The following is a 17,324-nucleotide window of genomic DNA, read 5'->3' as shown; positions in this document are numbered from 1 at the left end:
GCCAGTGGAATATGGCCTCAATGGCCCCTCCTTCCACTTTCCAGAACAGGCAGCAAGATTTGCACATGACTGTCCTCATCTGGGCTCTCACATCTCTACCTAGTGCCTCATTCTCCTTTTTTGCACGGGGGTCAAGACCTGGGCTTGCACTGTAATGCCGTCACCTGGGCCCTCACATCTCAGGCTGCTGTAGCCACACTCTGATGGGGCTCGGGTCTCTGCCCCAGCATAGCTCGCACCAGCTCACACGGCCGCAGCGCTCCGTGGGCATCGTGTCTTAGGTTCTTGCTCTCCGTCTCAGGGTAGGGATCCAGATCTGAGCTAACAGTCAAATGACCTCACCTGTCCCTCATTCCTCCACCCGAGGTTAGGCACCATGAGCTGAGGGGAAAGGTGACTCTCCACTCCTGACCCTTAAGCCTTGCCTCAGTGTCAGCATCCAGAAGTTAAAGGTTAGTTGAACGTTGAAACTTGGGCCAACCCAGAGCTGAGGGGACTGTTGGCTGTCCTCACGTGGGCCCTCCTGTTCCGCCCCCACATAGAGATCTAGAGCCAGTTGAAAGCCCTTATGCCTCGGGGCGCCTGGGTGGCTCAGTCGTTAAGCATCTGCCTTTGGCTCAGGTCATGATCCCAGGGTTCTGGGATCGAGCCCCGCATCGGGCTCCCTGCTCAGCGGGAAGCCTGCCTCTCCCTCTCCCACTCCCCCTGCTTGTGTTCCCTCTCTCACTGTGTCTCTCGTCAAATAAATAAAAATCTTAAAAAAAAAAAAAAAAAGCCCTTATGCCTCAGCACCCATGTTGCCACCCGGACCTGAGGTGACAGATGGGTCTCCTCACTGGGTCTATCATCTCTCTTCCCCATTGTAGGGCTCCAGAAATGAGGTGACACTTGTCTTAGTTCAGCAAGGCCCTAACTACTGTGTCAGATTGTATTCACTCAGAGCTGAGGTGACAGCTTAATGTCCTTACTTGGGACCTCATGCCTCTTCCCCATTGCAGGTTCCTAGAGCTGACAGTTGACTGTCTTCATCAGGTCCCTCTCTTTGTTCCTCAGTCATCCAGGGTCAGGTGACAGTTGTCATTACCAGGGCCCTTATGTGTATGCCCCAGTGTAGCACCCAGATCTGGGGTGTCAGTTGACTGCCCTCACCTGGGCCCTTGTGCCTGTCACAGTAGAGACGGAGCAGGAGGAGATCAGGAGGTCCCCCCACTCTGCCCTCCCCACTCACACACGGTCATCATGTGTTGGGGGCCCCAGAGGAGCTGGGTCCCTCTTCTACTTTGGGCTCCTGCTGCTGCCCTTATGTGGATCTTCCCACACTTCCAGAAGCATCCTCCTTGGTGATGCCAGGCCAGTGGGTTCCCCAGGGGGCCTGGGAAGCCAAGAGGATTATCCCCGGAACACAGCTCTGCTGGGTCCCCCCGAGTCTTATGAATGTCTGTGGGGCTCTGCAAAGGACTCTGAGCTTGAAGACCCCTCCTAGGGTCAGGAAGCACTCCCACATGTTCATTTATTTGGCTTCTCCCTGACCCCCAAGGGTTTGAAGTTATCCTCAGGTCTGTATCTTGAGGATTTGAGGTTCCAGGGTGGTGGGCCTTAGTGGCTGGGAACTTAAGAGTAGGCAGGACAGCACCCTCTGGTGGTAAGCGGGGGAAGGCGCGGCCACATCTTCAGGGACCCATTCTGCCTCATTCCTGGCCACCATCCCTTGTGTGTCACCCCAGCTCATCTGCCCATCCCAGGCATGAGGCTGCACCATAGTCAAGGGCAAGACCCTCTGTGGCTACGTGGGAGCCAAAGGGTTACAGGGGAGCCCAGGAGTTCCTAGGCTGGCCCCCACTAGCTCCTGGGGAGGCCTTTGCCACGGCCCCCTCTCCAGGAGGCCACAGGCACCAGAAGGACCAAGGCCACTGCCTGCTGGCTGAAGCCTGGCCTCCAATCCTGTCCACATGGAGTCTTCTCGGCTGCTCTGCATGACCTGGGCTAGTAGGGATCCTGAGGTCCAGATCCCACCGAGGAAAATGACCACTTAAAGGTCTGTAATCTGGGGCGCCTGGGTGGCTCAGTTGGTTAAGCGACTGCCTTCGGCTCAGGTCATGATCCTGGAGTCCTGGGATCGAGTCCCGCATCGGGCTCCCTGCTCAGCGGGGGGTCTGCTTCTCCCTCTGACCCTCCCCCCTCTCATGTGCTCTCTCTCTCAAATAAATAAATAAAATCTTTAAAAAAAAAAAGGTCTGTGATCTGTCCTAATCCCATGAAGCTCCTTCCTTCCCTGTTTAGGTGACCTTGGTGATTTCCCTCCTTCCCTCCTTCCTTAACCTGAAGGCACCACCTCCCCTGGTTACAGGAGGGGACGGGGAGAGTGCAGATGGCACCCAGGGGTGACACGCTAGCCTCGCTTATGGGACGAGAAAAGCCCACCATTACAGTTTCTTCTTTATTTATGTATTGTTCCCAGGTGGGAACCTTGGCTCATCCCCCACAGCCAGCACTCTGCCTGTCAGGCTGTGCCCCTGTCTTCCTCACCCTCACCAGGCCTCCCACCTGTTGCCATCCCAGCCCAGGGGACCATGCAGGAGGGAGCCCAGCTGGTTCTCAGTGGGAGGACCAGGAGAGGCCCAGATGGTTAGAGCAAAAAAAGCTCCAGGCAATTGCCTCCCAAGCAGGGTGGGGGACAGAGGGGCCAAACCCTGACAACCACAGCGCCCTGGGCTAGGTCTTCACCTGGCCGGGAGCAGAGCATCCCTCCTGACTTTCTGGGCTGCTTGTTCCCTCCATAAAATGTACCACCAGCGCATCATTTTGTCCTTTTGTTCCTGCTTGGTTGCATCTCCCAGAGCCCAGGCTGAGGAGAGCTGGCGGAGAGGGCAGGACGGACACTCGGGCTGCCGCCTTTGTGGGGAGTGTACTGGGATGAGCAGTGTCCCCCCAATGTGTGTCCACCTGGATCCTTGGAATGTGGCCTTGTTTGGAAATGGGAGTGTTTACAGAGAGAATCAAGGTAAGTTAGACTGAGGTCATGGAATGGAGTGGGCCCCTAATCTGATATGACTGGCATCCTTCTAAGAAGAGAAACCAGGAGGAGACACACACGCACAGACACAAGGCAGAGCTGTCCTAAGCTCCCCCTCCCCGGCTGTGCTGCCATACCCCCACCCCAGCATCCGGGGTCAGTCACAAAAGCCCATTGCCTCTCCTTCCTAAGTACTTCTTGCCTCCGTAGACTGGCAATGCGTGTAAACGGCCCTCAGTGATTCTGTGACGTGACCTCGCTGTGGCAGGGACAAGGTCAGGGCGGAGGCGGCCCATGTGGGCAGCAAGTGCAGTGGAAGCATTCGCTGGAAGGTGAAAATGAATGTGACCCAATCTCGTACCCCTACGCGATCTGGTGATGAAATTCCGTGGAATGGGGCAGGGTGAAGAGCACAGATGGCGGGGGGGGGACTCTCAGATTGCCAAGCCCACGCTGGGGAGGGACGTGGGTGACAAGAACCGGGTGAGGGATGGGTCCACTGGCAGGAAGGAAACAAGCAGGGAGCAGGCGGGTGTGTTTGTGGATTTAATGGCAGGGGCTGAGATGGGGTGCGCCACTGGCTGTTTCTGCTTTTCCAGTGGCAAGGGGGTGCCCTGTAGATGCACTGAAGTCGGTGGGCCATGGAGTGCAGAATTGCGGTAGTGGGGAGAGTTGAGGGGGGCAGAGGGGCATTCAGGGGGCCCAAGACACCGGGGACTGCTGGGCAGCAGGGAGGTCCCTTCCAGCGGGTGACCAGGAATGTCGAGTGGCACTGAGACTGGTGTGAAAACACTTGACCCCTTCCCCCCAGTTCCAAGGACCTTGCTCACAGCCAGCAGGAGTGTGGGGTGGCCACTGGCCCACGGATGCCCGCCCACTGTCCCCTCCATCATCCCTCACTCCTGTCCCTAGGTGGAGGAGCCCAGGACAGGTGGAAAAGCCACTCTGCTTCCTTCTGCTGGGGCTCAGTCCAGTGGACAGAAGCTGGCTCAGGAAGGGCCAGTGGCAGCTAGAGATGGTCACAGCGCGAGTCTCGAGTGCTTGGTGGTTGCGGAATGTAGCTAGGCCCGGGGTGGCTGGGGGCCAGGAATGTGAGGCTAAGGCCTATGGTCCTGAAGCCCTCCCGATGTGAGGCTGGGGGGGCAGGGAAGTGGGAGGAACGAAGACAGACAGGGCCAAGGTGGGTGGGGTGGGGACCTGGGGCTCAGGGCTCAGAGCTTGTGGGGATTCACCCACTTGTAGGTGCCCTCGTACTGGAAGCCCACTCTCTTCATCAGCTCATCTGCCTCCGCGGGGCCTCGGCTGGGAGGGTGATAGGCAGAGGGGAGATGTGAGGGAGCCCCTGGCTCCTGTGCCCCAAACCCCCAGTCCCATCCTTCCCTCCCTGCCCGGCCCCTCACCTGCCATAAACATAAGGGATGGGCTGGAGCTTCTCGCGCTCAATCTTGTGCAACAACGGTGTAAAGATCCGCCAGGCTTCCCGGAGCTCGTCACTGAGGGGGCACAGTATGGCTTTGGGGGGTGTTCGTGGGGGCAGGGAGGGGGTAAGGGAGGGAGAAGGCTGCCGCATCACCTGGAGCCCAGCTCAGCCCCAGCACACACAGGGGGCACAGGGAACCCCTCACCTGCGCACAAAGTGCATCTGGTTCCCACAGAAGACGTCCAGGATGAGGCGCTCGTACGCATCGGGGAGCTTCACGTTCTACAAGGAGGAGGGTCCCTGCTGAGGCTGCCTGTCCACACACAGCCCCCCAGCCACCCCCTACCCCGGGCCACGTGTCCACCTTGTATCTGTTGCCGTAGGTCAGGTCCAGCTCGGACTCCTCAGGGTTGAAGAACATGCCGGGCTTCTTGGTCATCATCTTGGTGTACACGGCCTCGTTGGGCTGCACGCGGATCACCAGCTCGTTGCGCTTGCACTGCTGCTGGAAGATGTCGCCGGCCACGTCGCGGAACTGCAGACGCACCTCAGCCTTGCGCTCGTTGAGCGCTTTGCCGCAGCGCAGGATGAACGGCACCCCTGGTCAGGGCACAGCTGGCTTCAGGACCTGCCCTGCTGGGGGCCCAGGCGGGAGGGAGCGGGGCTCCCCGGGGCTATGGTGGCCCCGCCTACCAGGCCCGGAGGCGTCACCTACCGTCCCACCTCTCGTTCTCCACATAAAGGACAACGGCTGCAAAGGTCGCGGTGGTGGACCCGCGGGGCACTGTGGGGTCATCCAAGTACCCTTTGGTGGACTCCCCCTCTCCGTTGGGGTTCCCGACATACTGGCCCAGGACCACGTTGTCTGCTTGCACCTCTGAGATACATTTTAACACCTTGACCTGGGAGAGAGCCGGGACAGAGGGGCTCCTTGGGTAAGGGGATGGAGCAGCCATGTGTGGGACAGAGGACAGTAGGCCTGAGGAAGCCAGGGGACCTAGCAGGGTGGGCTTCCCAGCGGAGTGACTGGTCAGCACAGACAGGAGGACATGCATCACCCTGCTGAGGCCATGGCCGTGGCTCTCCTACCCAAGGGCTCCCTGGGACCACCTGGACCCGCCCCCATCTTCTTCTGAAGGAGAGGCGATGGGTCTGCCCAGGGGACATGACAGTCACTGCCAGTCCTGGCAAAAGGGACCAGGAGGGGGCACCTCCACCCACCTTCTCGTCACGGACGTCATCTGAGTCCGTGGAGGCAGGCTTCTCCATGGCCACCAGACACAGCATCTGCAGGAGGTGGTTCTGCATCACGTCCCTGCAGAGGGAGAAGGAGGTGGAACTTGGCTCGGGGGGCATTTGGGCGGGGAGGAAGGAGCAAGGAGAGGGCTCACCTCCGCCCCCTTCCTGTCAGCCAGGTTCCGGGGACTCAGCACCTCAAATAGGGCTTTCTAGCAACAGGCTATGGGACTTGCTTCCTGAGCTCACATCTACCATTGAGGGCCCCTTAGGCAAGGGAAGAGACAGTGAGCCCTCCCTTCACAGCCATCCCTGACCACTCAAGACACCCACTTGTGAATCTGAATTTTGGAGTGGGAGGAGCTCCCCAGAACAGGGAGGGGTGACCCTGCAGAATGGCAGGATTGCACCCCTTGCCTGTGCTGACCTCCCAGGAAAGGAGACAGGCTCTCACCGGATGATCCCAAATTCATCAAAGTAGCCCCCACGGCCCTCAGTGCCAAAGGGCTCCTTGAAAGTGAGGATGATGCAGGCGATGTTGTCCCGGTTCCAGATGGGGCCAAAGATCCTGTTGGCAAACCTGCAGGAGGGGCAGCGTGGAGGGTGCTGCTGTATCCTTGGGGGCAACAGCAGGATGGGCTGGGCCCCATGAGCGCCCAGCCCAGACCCAGTCCCCCTCCACCCTGTCGCCCAGGCCTGGCCCTGGCCACACCTCAGCACCATGAGGTTCTGGACCATCTCCTTGCCCAGGTAGTGGTCGATGCGGTAGATCTGGTCCTCGCGGAACAAGGAGGAGATATGGTTGGACAGCCTGTCGGAGCTCTGCAGGTCCCTCCCGAAGGGCTTCTCCACAATGACACGGTTCCAGCCTCTGTGGGAGCCCAGAGCTGTGTCACCCCACACCCTCCCTGGGCAGCAGGGGCCAGAACCTCACCTTCCCCCAGGTCTCCCTCCCTGAGAAGAGGCAGAGCCTTCCCTCCCCATCTGCATTCTTAGGTGACTGGCAAAGCTCTGCTGGGTGGGCCCTTCTGCCCCACCTTGGCAGAGTCCCCAGACCTGAGGACACCTCCTGTCCTCCCCAGCCCTCAATGCCACACTGAGAACTTCCTCAGAAGCCTTCCTGCCCGACCCGCTGGTCACGAGGATAAGTGGTCCCGCTCCCTCCCAGTCCCACGCTGGGAGCAGGTGGGGGAGCAGGGGGAGGGGATGTCAAGGGCACAGCTGCCTCTGCGGATTTAAAATGGCCAAAGGTCCCTTTCTTTGCTATTCCCCATGAACAGTTAATGTGAAACTTTGCGTTCAAAACCAGAACAAAATGAAACAGATGACTGTGTCTTTGAGAGAAAGACGGACTGGCGAGCCAGCGCTCAAGAGGAAGCAAAATTCTTGTGGAGCAGTACCGCCACCTTGTGGTCATGAAGGGGACCTGGGGAAGCACCGAAAAACCAGGGAATAAGCGACTGGCAGCAGGAGTTTCATGGAGCAACACTGCCACCTTGTGGTCCTCGCAGGAACAGCGGCCAGGGAAAGTTGGATTTCTAGCAAGATGGGCCAAGGAGGGTCATCAGGAAGATTTTCAAGGTACGTAAGTGCGGTAGCATTCTCGGTAAATGCTATTAGAAAGCCCCTGTATTCATACCCTATTCTCTTCTTTGGAGAGCTAACTCATGTAGAGAACAAACAGGGGTCACCATCTTTTTCAGACTCGGTAGACTAGTTTGCCCCAGGGACTCTGGACAACTGCCAGACCAGGACAGGGCACACCTAGGAAGCAGGAAAGGCAAAAGACAAGCCTTACGTCTGGCTCATGCAGGTCTCGTGGATGTTCTTGGTGACTGCCTCGTAGACTGTGGGGGGCAAGGCCAGGTAAAAGAGGCGGTTGGCCTGGGGCCCCTGGTGGAGGGCATTCATGTGACTGTTGAGGCGCTCGTAGGAGGCCGTGTCATCATACTGGCCAGCCACATAGGAGTTGCGGGCAAAGAACTCCTCCAGCTTGGGCTTCTCCTCTGGTGTGGCCTGAGAAAGACAGATACAGGGACAGTGGCCCCTCCCTGGCCCTCCCTCTCTCATAGCCTGTAGCCCCAGCGGGCTCCGCCAGAAGTCAGTCACCCTAACTCCACACCGGGTTCAGCCCCATCTCGTCACCTATGCCCACCTACAGGGGGAGGCCTCGGGCCCTGACACAGAAGTTACATTTCAGGAAGCTGTGACCTGGCAGAGCTCTCTCCGAAGTCAGGACACCAAACTCTGGTGTGTTGGGAAAAGGCAGATGTGTAAGATTTCTGTGCTGAAGACACTGTTTCAGCTCCTGGCCCGGGCGGTGGGGGTGGCGGCGGCGGCGGCGTGGGAGGCACAGCAGGGAGGACCCAGCGTGTCCAGGTCAGAGGGGAGCTGGAAACAGGGGTCTCAGGCCGGAAGGGTCCCTGCACCTCGCCCTACGCTACTTCTGTCATCCAAGAAGCGGCAAGAGCAGGTGACCGCTCTGGGGAAGGCAATGGGGAGAAGTGCTAGGGCAGGAGAGGCTCCAAGGAGGTTTCCTAACGTGGCCCTGCCCCTCCGCCATGGCCGGGGAGAAGGGGGCCTGTCCCAGGGAAGAAGCGGAAAGGCCTCCTTGGGTGGGATGGGAGGGGGGCTGGAAGCCACTCACTTTGAAGAAGGGCTCGCTCTGTTTCCGGATGTCGGCCACTGTGAGGCGGGAGCGGGCGTAGCCCACGATGAAGGTGTCTTCGGGCAGAAGGCCATCCCGGAACAGCCACCTGAGGGCACGCCATGGCTGTGGCCGGGATGGGGGGGGCGGGGAGCGCTGGGGACAGTGGGACAGTGGGGGGACACGCTTACCAGATGGTGGGGTAGATCTTCTTCTTGGCCAGGTCGCCCTGTGGCAGAGGGAATAGGCATGGTTAGGAGACGCTGGGGGCATGACCTAGATGGTCTCCTCCCTTTTGACCTGGGCACCCGCTCAGGGTCAGCACTCAGCCGCAAGCATATCTGTCTCAAGTGGGAGACTGTGCTAGCTCTTTACCCTGACCCTGAGCGGCCTGCCCTGCAATCACACAGACCACGGTCTCTGGTCACAGTGCAAGCAAGCGGAGCCACACCCAGGCCAAAGAGCCTGCTGCTAAACAGCCCACAGGCTAAAGAAGAAAACCTGAAAACTCTAGAACCAAATGGCAACAACCTATGGGATGTGGCCTGAGATGCTGCCTTTAGCTCGGGACTAATGAGCTCAGGGCCTGATTTAAGAAGTCAGACAAAACAGTAGAATTTTAAAGCCAAACAAATTACAAGGCAGGAAATAATGAAAAATAAGAATTAATAAAACAGAAAATAAGCCAAAAGAAAATATCAAGAAAGCCAAAAGCTGGTGTTTGAAAAGGACTAATAAAAACAGACAACCCTCTGGGAAGACTACTTCTTTAAAAGGCACCAAGAATTAGGAGTGAGGGGCGCCTGGGTGGCTCAGTTGGTGAAGCGTCTGCCTTCGGCTCGGGTCATGATACCAGGGTCCTGGGATCGAGCCCCACATCGGGCTCCCTGCTCAGCGGGAAGCCTGCTTCTCCCTCTCCCACTACCCCCTGCTTGTGTTCCCTCTCTTGCTGTCTCCCTGTCAAATAAATAAATAAAATCTTAAATAAAAAAAAGAATTACGAGTGCAAGAGGACAAAAGTACAATCAGGAAAACACGGAAGGGGATGATGATGAACAACCTCATGCCATGTCTGACAACTTAGATGAAACGGACAAATTTCTATAAAAATCCAGTCTACCAAAACAGAGACAGGGACCTGAGTGGGGAGTGGTCATTAAGGAAACTGGATCGTGGCCATAAACTTTTCCACCAAGGCATCTCCAACACTGACCCTGGTGCTGGAACACTTCACTGGTGGATTCTACCAAAATGCCAGAAACAGGGAAGTCCATTCTGAGACAGACTCTGCCTATAATCCAGAATATATAACCTACTCCTACACCATAATAAGGAAACAACCCAATGAAAAAGTGACCAGATACTTCACAAGGAAGAGAAATGAAGAGCTAACAAACACACGAGAAACTGCTCAAGATCATCGGTTGTCAGGAAAACGCAAATGAAGCCACTAGATGCTATTTCACATCCATTAGAACAGCTGTAATCCAGAAGACTGACAACACCAAGCGTTAGAAAGGATGTTCACAGCAGCCTCAACTCACAACAGCCCTGCGCTGGAGACAACCCAGATGCTCAATCACCAGGTAGATGGACAAGCTGAGAATGAAGCTCTAGGATAGGCAAAACTAATCAACTGTGGTAGAAATTACATCACTGGTTGTTTGGGGTGGATTGACCGGGATGGCCATCTAAGAACTTTCTGGAGAGATGGCAAGAAAGGCCCTATATTTTTTTGTTTGTTTGTTTTGTTTTTAATTATTTATTTGAGAGAGACAGAGAGAGAAAGAGAGAGAGAGAGAGCACGAAAATGGAGGGAGGGGCAAAGGGAGAAGGAGGAGGAGAATCTCAAGCAGACTCCCTGCTGAGCATGGAGCCCAACTTGTGGCTCGATCCCAGGACCCCGAGATCATGACCTGAGCCGAAATCAAGTCGGATGCTCAACCGACTGAGCCACCCAGGCGTCCCTCATCACACTACTGTGTAGACTTTGTGGATGTGCGAAATTTTCCACAATAAAAAAAAAGGTGTGAACACGTGGCAACTTCAAGCAACAATATGGCAGATCCCAGAAATTCCACAGAGGACTCCCTAGAAAGAATCACAGAGTTCCTTCTCCCCAGGCTCCAGTTCGGTCACTGCAGCCATCCCAATATGCTTTAATTTTGTGATCTGACAAAGGAATTGTCTCCTTCAGGTGGAAGAGGAAGGGGCAAGAATGGCCACAGGCTCCTGAAGAACAGAAGAGCAGAGCACCCTTTCATCTGCCTACCCTGTAATTAGAGCGTGGGATGGGCCTGGGCTGTGAACCCACACTCCACCGAGCATTGCCAATCAGTGGGGAGAGAATAAGGCAAGCTGGGGTGCACTGGACTTGCCGTAGTCAGAAAAACGAACTCCAGGGATAAGGACCTGAATATTCAATGCAAAATTACCTTTTAGTAGCCATGTAACCATTGGATAAGCTCATTTCTATGAACTTATGAACCCACAAAATGGAAGCCACATGATCAGAACCAAAGTAATGCCAACCTGGTTCAATCCCCACCAGGGATAAGCAGTTAGGAAGGCACTCAGGGGGCTCTGGGGTGGGAAATCCCTGCTCTGGGTGGGGGCAGGTGCAGGCTCAGGGGCGCCTTGTGCCTCGAACGCGCGAGTTTCCTCCTGTTCTTTGCTCTACCTCAAGTCTCCTGGGGTGACCTGATGTCCCCCCAGGGCTTTAGGTGAGGACTTGCATGTGGACCCCTCCACGTGTGTATCCCTGCCCAGACTTTAGTGAGCACTGAACCCACACAGTCAAGTGTCTACTGGTCATCTCCAGGCTCCCCTGGAACCCCAAACTCCCAAGCCGGTGTTTCCCGAAGCAGGGTTCCCTGTGTTGGTGCCCCTGCTCACATCTGCTAACTGTTCACCACTCATCTCCCGAGCAATCTGGAGTGGGTCCCTGTTGTAACGGCCACCTTCACAATGGCTGCTGTCACTGGTCCTTCATGGTCCGACTCCAGCCGCCAGCCCGGGAAGCTAGCTCCCTGCCCATGTCCCTCATTGCCCAGGGGCCCCCACTATGGCACCCTCACAGCGAATCGGCAGTGGCCGCCTCTGGCTTCTCCCATCAGCGGGACTGGAGGGATACTCTGCTCAGGTCACCTCAGCCCTGCATGCTCCGGGAGAAACAATCAGAAGCACAGCCCGCAAACGCCTCCCAACCTTCCTTGTGGCAGGTGATGTTTGCTTATGATCAAATTCCAGCGGGCTGAGAGGGCTCGGGATAGGCTGCGGGCAGTGGACTGGTAGCAGGGGACTAGTCTCCTGTCTGCTGAGTCACAGTGCCCAACACCCCAAGCTCTTTGTTCCTGCGGCTCCCCTTGGGATTAACTACCGACTGAACCTGCTTGCCTTGTTCAGCTCAGCCCCGGCAACCAGAGGCCTGCTGGGCTCCAAGTCATCCGAGAAGAGGCGAGAGACGGCCCAGGACAGCGGTAGGGGTCCTGCTCCTCCTCATGGGAAGTGCGGTGGCCGGCCCTCCCCGCCAGCCCCAACCAGACGCCTTTGCAAGACTGAACACGGGAAGACCTCGACCAAACATAGGCACACCGTGTGTGGGGGTGGGGGAGATCACAGGGTCTCTCGGTGAAATGCGCCTCGGAGGCCTCCTGTCTTCCCAACCCCTGTCATTTTTGTCTGAGGACCACAGCAGGGAAAGAGCTGCCCGGGGACATGTGGTGACTTTAGCAGGAGCAGCAGGACCTCATTAAGATCTCCAGCTACCAATATCTGTCCCAGTTGGGGCAAAGGGACTTGGGCCACCGCTTGCCTGTTGCCACCTAGGTTGGACCTCAGCTTCTAGTTTTAAAAGCCCAAACCACCGCTGACATCTCTGTTTGAGGATGTGAGGGCGGAGGGCGCAGCACAGAGCTTCAGAGGCCGCCCGCCAGCTAGAGGCATGGGAGGGGTGGGCCATCCCTGGCCCCCGAGGGTCACCCGGGTCAAGGATCTGTCTGGCCTTATGGGGTGGAGTCTGGGCCCTCGCTGGGGCCCAGCTGGCTCCTGGGAACCGGGGAGAGAGAACCTGGGGGCTGTTGAGGTAGGCTCCCTCCTCCACCCTGGGGCTCATGAATCATCAGGCCTTTGGGGAAGTGCCAAGGTCATCATGACACAGCAAGAATCTTATCGACCCAAGGGGGAAAAGCAGCCCAGAAACATCCCCAAAAGAGAGGGGGGGCCAGGACTACCAGGTCACCCCTCGCCTAGGCGCACATTGGGATGAGGCCTGAACACCCATCAAGTCCATGGTCCTTACGGTCCAGGTGGGGAGACTGAGGTCCAGAGAGGTGAGGGGCTTGCTGAGAACCCTGCAGTGAGCCAATCCTGCCCATGCAGACTCCCTGTCCTGTTCTCTCCCTGCTCCTCCATTCCCTGTCGGGGAGAGTCCTCTAGCCTGTCCGAGGTCCTATCAGATGGGGGAGGACATGATTTGCCAGGCCCAAAGATCCCCCTCTCCCCAACACTGGTCTCTAAGGAGAAACTGGTTTCTTTCATTCCAGAGCTTTCCAGACAGGGAGCGTAAGTATCTCCACACCCTTCCTGGCTGGGGGTGGGAGTTCTGAGGAGTGGGTAAGTGGCCACATGGGAGGAACAGAGAGCAGCTCAAAGCCTATTGGGTAACTGTGAGCCAGCATGAGGAAGGAAGCTGGGTGTGAGAGCAAGGCAGGTGAGGAAGGGGCAGGGGACAGCCATGTGGGCTACTGGGGGCTCTGCGCGTGCTCTTCTCTTGGCATGGAACTCTCCCTGAACCTGGCTCTGCAGATCTCACGCTGCAGGCCCTCTGCCTGGGACTTGTGTGCTGGAGGTGGCTGGGGACACAAGGGCCCATTTGTGTTTTCGGTCACATGTGCCACTAGGAGCTCTGATTGGGCTACTAACTCCCCTTGGGTCCCTTCCCCCCAGCACAGAGATCACACAGGGAAGGCAGCTCAGTATACTGTAGAGAAGGCACTTGATCACTTTGTTGGGTGAATGAGCAGTGAACTTGCTGGTTTCCCAGAAGAGCAGGTTCTGAGAGGGTGTGCCCTCAGCACCACTCTGCCTACCCCTTATTGGAGAGTGGGAGCTGTTCTAGATGCTGCCTGAGCATGGGAGGCCCACCCACCTGGCTCCAGTCCCCTTGAGCAAACAACTCAGGACAAGGGGTGCCCCCCCACCTCACTCTGCTGTAATAGCACTTCCCATTTCTGCTCTGGAAGCGTCTGGTTGTCACTCTCGGAGCAGAGGAGAGCAAAGGGGAACCCTACCAATTGCAAAGAAAAGTTGCTCAACCCCAAGCTGGCCACAGGCGAAGGCAGTGAGCTAAGTCACAGAATCAGCTCAGCCCGAGGTCCCTTGACATTTGTTTCAAAAGCCCTCATTTGCTCCGCAGAAACACTAGAGGTGCAGAGAAGGAAAGACACTTGCCAGTCATACAGCAAGCTCGGGTGCTCTCAACAAAGCATCTAAGAGTTGAGAGCCTGGAGTCCTAAGCCATTTCTTATGGCCTGGGATCCTCTGGTGGAGCTTCCTATGACAGCCCGGTATGGGGGTGGGGGAAGGAGGAGGAATAATCCTGAGTAACTTTCTCCTCCAACCTGTTTCTTGGACCAAGGGCCTAATGGTCAGAGTCCTAGGTGTGAGACTTTGTGGCCAACACAGGTTTGCCTCCTCTAAGGAGAACATGCTGGGGCAGGGTAGAGACTAAGCCTGCTCCCCGCCACCCCATGTCCCTGGGTCCCCCTACCCTAGGAGTTACGGAGTCAGAGGACAATGCTTGGGGTGGCCCACCTTCCTTCCCTCCCTTCATCCCTCTGGCAGAGCCCTACCCCCACCCCCAGCACTGCTGAGTTCTGATTAGAATCACAAAAGCTGGCGGGGAGCAGGCTCTGCAAAGGGCAGTGGCACCTTATGATACATGAACAAAGAACCAAGAGGTCCATCTTCTAGAACAAAATGGCAGTTCCACAGGCTAAACAACAGGGCGGGGAGGGACAGGTCATAGCTCCTCAGCAGGCCTTGGAAGTTGGGGTAATGACATGGTGTTCAAAGGAAGGTCGAGCGTTTGTTCCCAGGGAACTTGCGGGAGAGACAGACAAGGTGGAGCTCAGGCCTCAGATCCTGCCCTTGGAACGGACTGTGACATCTACCGAGTCACAAACAGCTTTGAAAAAAGATACAGAATGAATAGCCTGCCCTGTTTGCAGAACCAAGTTCTGCCGGAGCTAAGGGGACCTTGACATGGAAGGGCACAGAGAGACAATGCCTACTCTGTCAAGAGCTAGCTAGTTTGGGTGGGATTCTTGCATAAGATTATACAAAAAGTTACTGGCAGAAATGGTCACAGGATGGTTAGCAGGTTCTTCGTCATGCCTAGGGTGAAAACGAAGAGAGATCGCTTTTACTTGGAGACAAAACCCCGGCAGCTCATCTTGCCACCCAGCAGATCTTGTTTCCACGTGGCACACCCTCCCTCTGCTGTCCCCCCTCCATCACGTATGGTCCTCTGCCTTTGCTTCTACCCTTTGATCTTCTAGAACAAAATGGCAGTTCCACAGGCTAAACAACAGGGCAGGGAGGGACAGGTCATAGCTCCTCAGCAGGCCTTGGAAGTTGGGGTAATGACATGGTGTTCAAAGGAAGGTCGAGCGTTTGTTCCCAGGGAACTTGCGAGAGAGACAGACAAGGTGGAGCTCAGGCCTCAGATCCTGCCCTTGGAACGGACTGTGACATCTACCGAGTCACAAACAGCTTTGAAAAAAGATACAGAATGAATAGCCTGCCCTGTTTGCAGTTTTCCCTGTGGGGGAAGAAGTCCAATGAGACAGTTTTTAAAGTCCTCCCGGCTCCACGACACGGGTCTATGGTCAATGACCTATGCTGGGTGGTACTGGGATGAGAGTGGCGCACAGGCAGGACCGAGAGAGAGAGCCCAACTGAGCAGAGCCCCTGGGGCCCCAAGACAATCAGCTGGGAAAGCCCAGGCACCCGGCAGGAAGGGACCCGAGGCAACGTCACACTCTACGCTTGGTTTTTAAGGTGTGGGGCCTGGGGGAGACTCACCGATGCACCCATGATGATGAAGATATGTGTATCAGATTGATGGAAGGCATTGCCCTGGTACAGCTCTTCCCGCAGGATTCCGCACACCTGGGTCCGGCTCAGGGCCACCTGTTCTGCCATGATGCTCTCTGGTTAAAGAAAGGCTCGTTGACAAAGCAGAAGAACAGAAGAGCATGGGGAAGTTGGCCACTTTCTGGAGGGGTCCTTTGAGGTCTCACCCCATGACGCCTGATTATTGAAACCACTCACTGAATGGCTGGGGGCTTAGAAAACTGCAGGCTCTGGGGCTCCCACCATACTCTCCAGGCGGCTTTATTTCACGGCGTACTTTACAGAATTACTCAAAGCACTAGTGGATTCCAGCTAGAGCCTCAACTCTGCGGGACCACGTAAAGGTGCTGGAGCATTGCACAACTTGCCCAGGACCATCTCACCCCGGACTCAAGAGAAAACTCCACAATGAGCTGGAGCACGTTAGACCGTGCCGACGACGGAGTGCAACTCCAGCGCTCCTCCTGCCCAGCTGGGAGACGCCGGCGGGTCGCCGCCCCTCTCAGGGTCCCAGTCTCCTCAGGGGTCCAACGGAGGGATGCGGGGGACACTGGGATTGGTTAAACCCTCTCGATTTTGCCCCGCTCCCAAGCATGGCAAATCAAAGGGCCTCGCGGCACAGCACGTTGCTCCGCTGGCGTGGCGCCTAGCCACTACGTTACCTGCGCCTCGCCGCCCTCGAACGCCGAGCTCAAAGCCTCGGAATCCCCGGCCGTTTCCGGGGGCTGCGCCCAGCCGGCTCATTTAACCAGCGGGGGCGGGCACCTGGGGCTGAGCTGACCGGCCTCAGGCGAGGCGCGCGGGCGGGGCCGCAGTGGCCCCTCCCCCCGTGGGCGGGGCGGAGCTAGGGCGCGAGAGGTGCGCGCGCATCCCGCGCTGGGGGGGGGCACCCCCCCGCCCTCCAGCCGCGTAAGGCTCCCACCCTTGGCCCGCCCCGCCCCTTGGGCACCTGCGCGGGCAGCCCGGCTGCCGGGCGCCTTCTCTCCCCACCGCCGCTGCGCTGCGTTCTCGGTGCCTCGCGAGTCCGCGTACAGCTTTGCACCGTTCGCCCGCGTACCCATCGCTGGCTCGGCCCAACCCTACAGTCCAGTTTTCTCGCCCGTCCCGGGCGGCCGTGCGCCCTCGCGGAGGGCTCCACTTCCGCCGGCAGTGTGGCCACGCCTCCTCGACCCTGTTCCTGGGCGGGGCCTTCTGCTGCCCAGCGGGGGCTCCCTATTAGCTCCTCCCCTGGCAGGGGCGGGGCGGCCCAACACCCGAGAGACGACGGGGAGACTGGGTCGCGACTCCCCAAAAAGTAGCAGGTGCTGCATGTCACTAGGAACATCCTGTGGGCCGACCAAGGCTGGCGGACTCGGGTTCCCCTCTGGAACAGCCTCTGGCACACTTCTGCGGGCTCCCGGGTGGGGGCGGGGCTTGCGTGTTTTATTTCCGGATCCCACAGCTACGACACCGGAAGCAGGAAGTGTGAGTTTCGGCAGCGGGAGAAGGGAAGGGTGACCGCAGAAACCGGACTTTTTCGGAGCGCCAGGGCCCGAGGAGTGCTCGCGGCTCGCCGTTCCTGCCCTTCTCACGTCGGACCGACTCTGCTGACAGGTGTGGTCCTCTTCCCGAAGACAGGGTACTATTGGTGGGCGTCCCGCCTTCTCCGAGACACCCCCCGGACGTCCAGGCTTCCCCCTCCTGTTGGGCCGTGGCCCATTTCTGCCGCCTGCTTATAGAGCACCGGCCAAGGCGGCCCGATGCAGGAGGCGAGTTACCTTGGCGGCGAGCAGGACTGTTTCCGCCTCTTCCTCTCCGCCGCCGCAGCGGAGTCTGACCACACCCCTGCTTCGTGGATGACTTCTAGTTCAGAGACATTTTCTGCTCATCAA

General features: G+C 57.6%; 1 protein-coding gene across 3 annotated transcripts; it reads right to left on the bottom strand.

The window, feature by feature from the left end:
- Positions 1-3,407: 3,407 nt before the first annotated feature.
- Positions 3,408-16,595, bottom strand: G6PD (glucose-6-phosphate dehydrogenase). 3 transcript variants are annotated; one of them, XM_021682869.2, is made up of 13 exons: positions 16,511-16,595; positions 15,403-15,530; positions 8,508-8,545; positions 8,317-8,425; positions 7,468-7,685; positions 6,382-6,540; positions 6,124-6,249; positions 5,655-5,748; positions 5,149-5,335; positions 4,798-5,033; positions 4,639-4,715; positions 4,414-4,506; positions 3,408-4,315 (listed from the first exon to the last, which is right to left on the bottom strand). In XM_021682869.2, the coding sequence occupies exons 1-13, from the start codon at positions 16,512-16,514 to the stop codon at positions 4,225-4,227; spliced, it is 1,560 nt and encodes a 519-aa protein (XP_021538544.1). In that variant the 5' UTR covers positions 16,515-16,595; the 3' UTR covers positions 3,408-4,224. The 3 variants fall into 3 exon arrangements, with proteins under 3 accessions (XP_021538544.1, XP_021538548.1, XP_021538540.1); XM_021682873.2 differs by lacking the exon at positions 16,511-16,595 and adding an exon at positions 16,403-16,497; XM_021682865.2 differs by lacking the exon at positions 16,511-16,595 and adding an exon at positions 16,116-16,197.
- Positions 16,596-17,324: the final 729 nt, after the last annotated feature.

This window comes from Neomonachus schauinslandi, chromosome X (genome assembly GCF_002201575.2).
Source record: "Neomonachus schauinslandi chromosome X, ASM220157v2, whole genome shotgun sequence".
Classification (NCBI taxonomy): Eukaryota; Metazoa; Chordata; class Mammalia; order Carnivora; family Phocidae; genus Neomonachus; species Neomonachus schauinslandi.
Note: the sequence above shows the minus strand (reverse complement) of the source record. Positions and strands in the feature narration are given on the sequence as shown.

What these genes read in the sequence shown, in the direction of transcription:
- G6PD (XM_021682865.2), bottom strand. Translation starts at nt 16,197, where the DNA reads ATGAGCCGGCTGGGCGCAGCCCCCGGAAACGGCCGGGGATTCCGAGGC. An exon ending in CAGAACCTCATGGTGCTGAG is followed by an intron (nt 6,250 to 6,381) that starts GTGTGGCCAGGG and finishes CCCCTCCTGCAG; the next exon opens with GTTTGCCAACAGGATCTTTG. An exon ending in CCTACGGCAACAGATACAAG is followed by an intron (nt 4,716 to 4,797) that starts GTGGACACGTGG and finishes TCCTCCTTGTAG; the next exon opens with AACGTGAAGCTCCCCGATGC.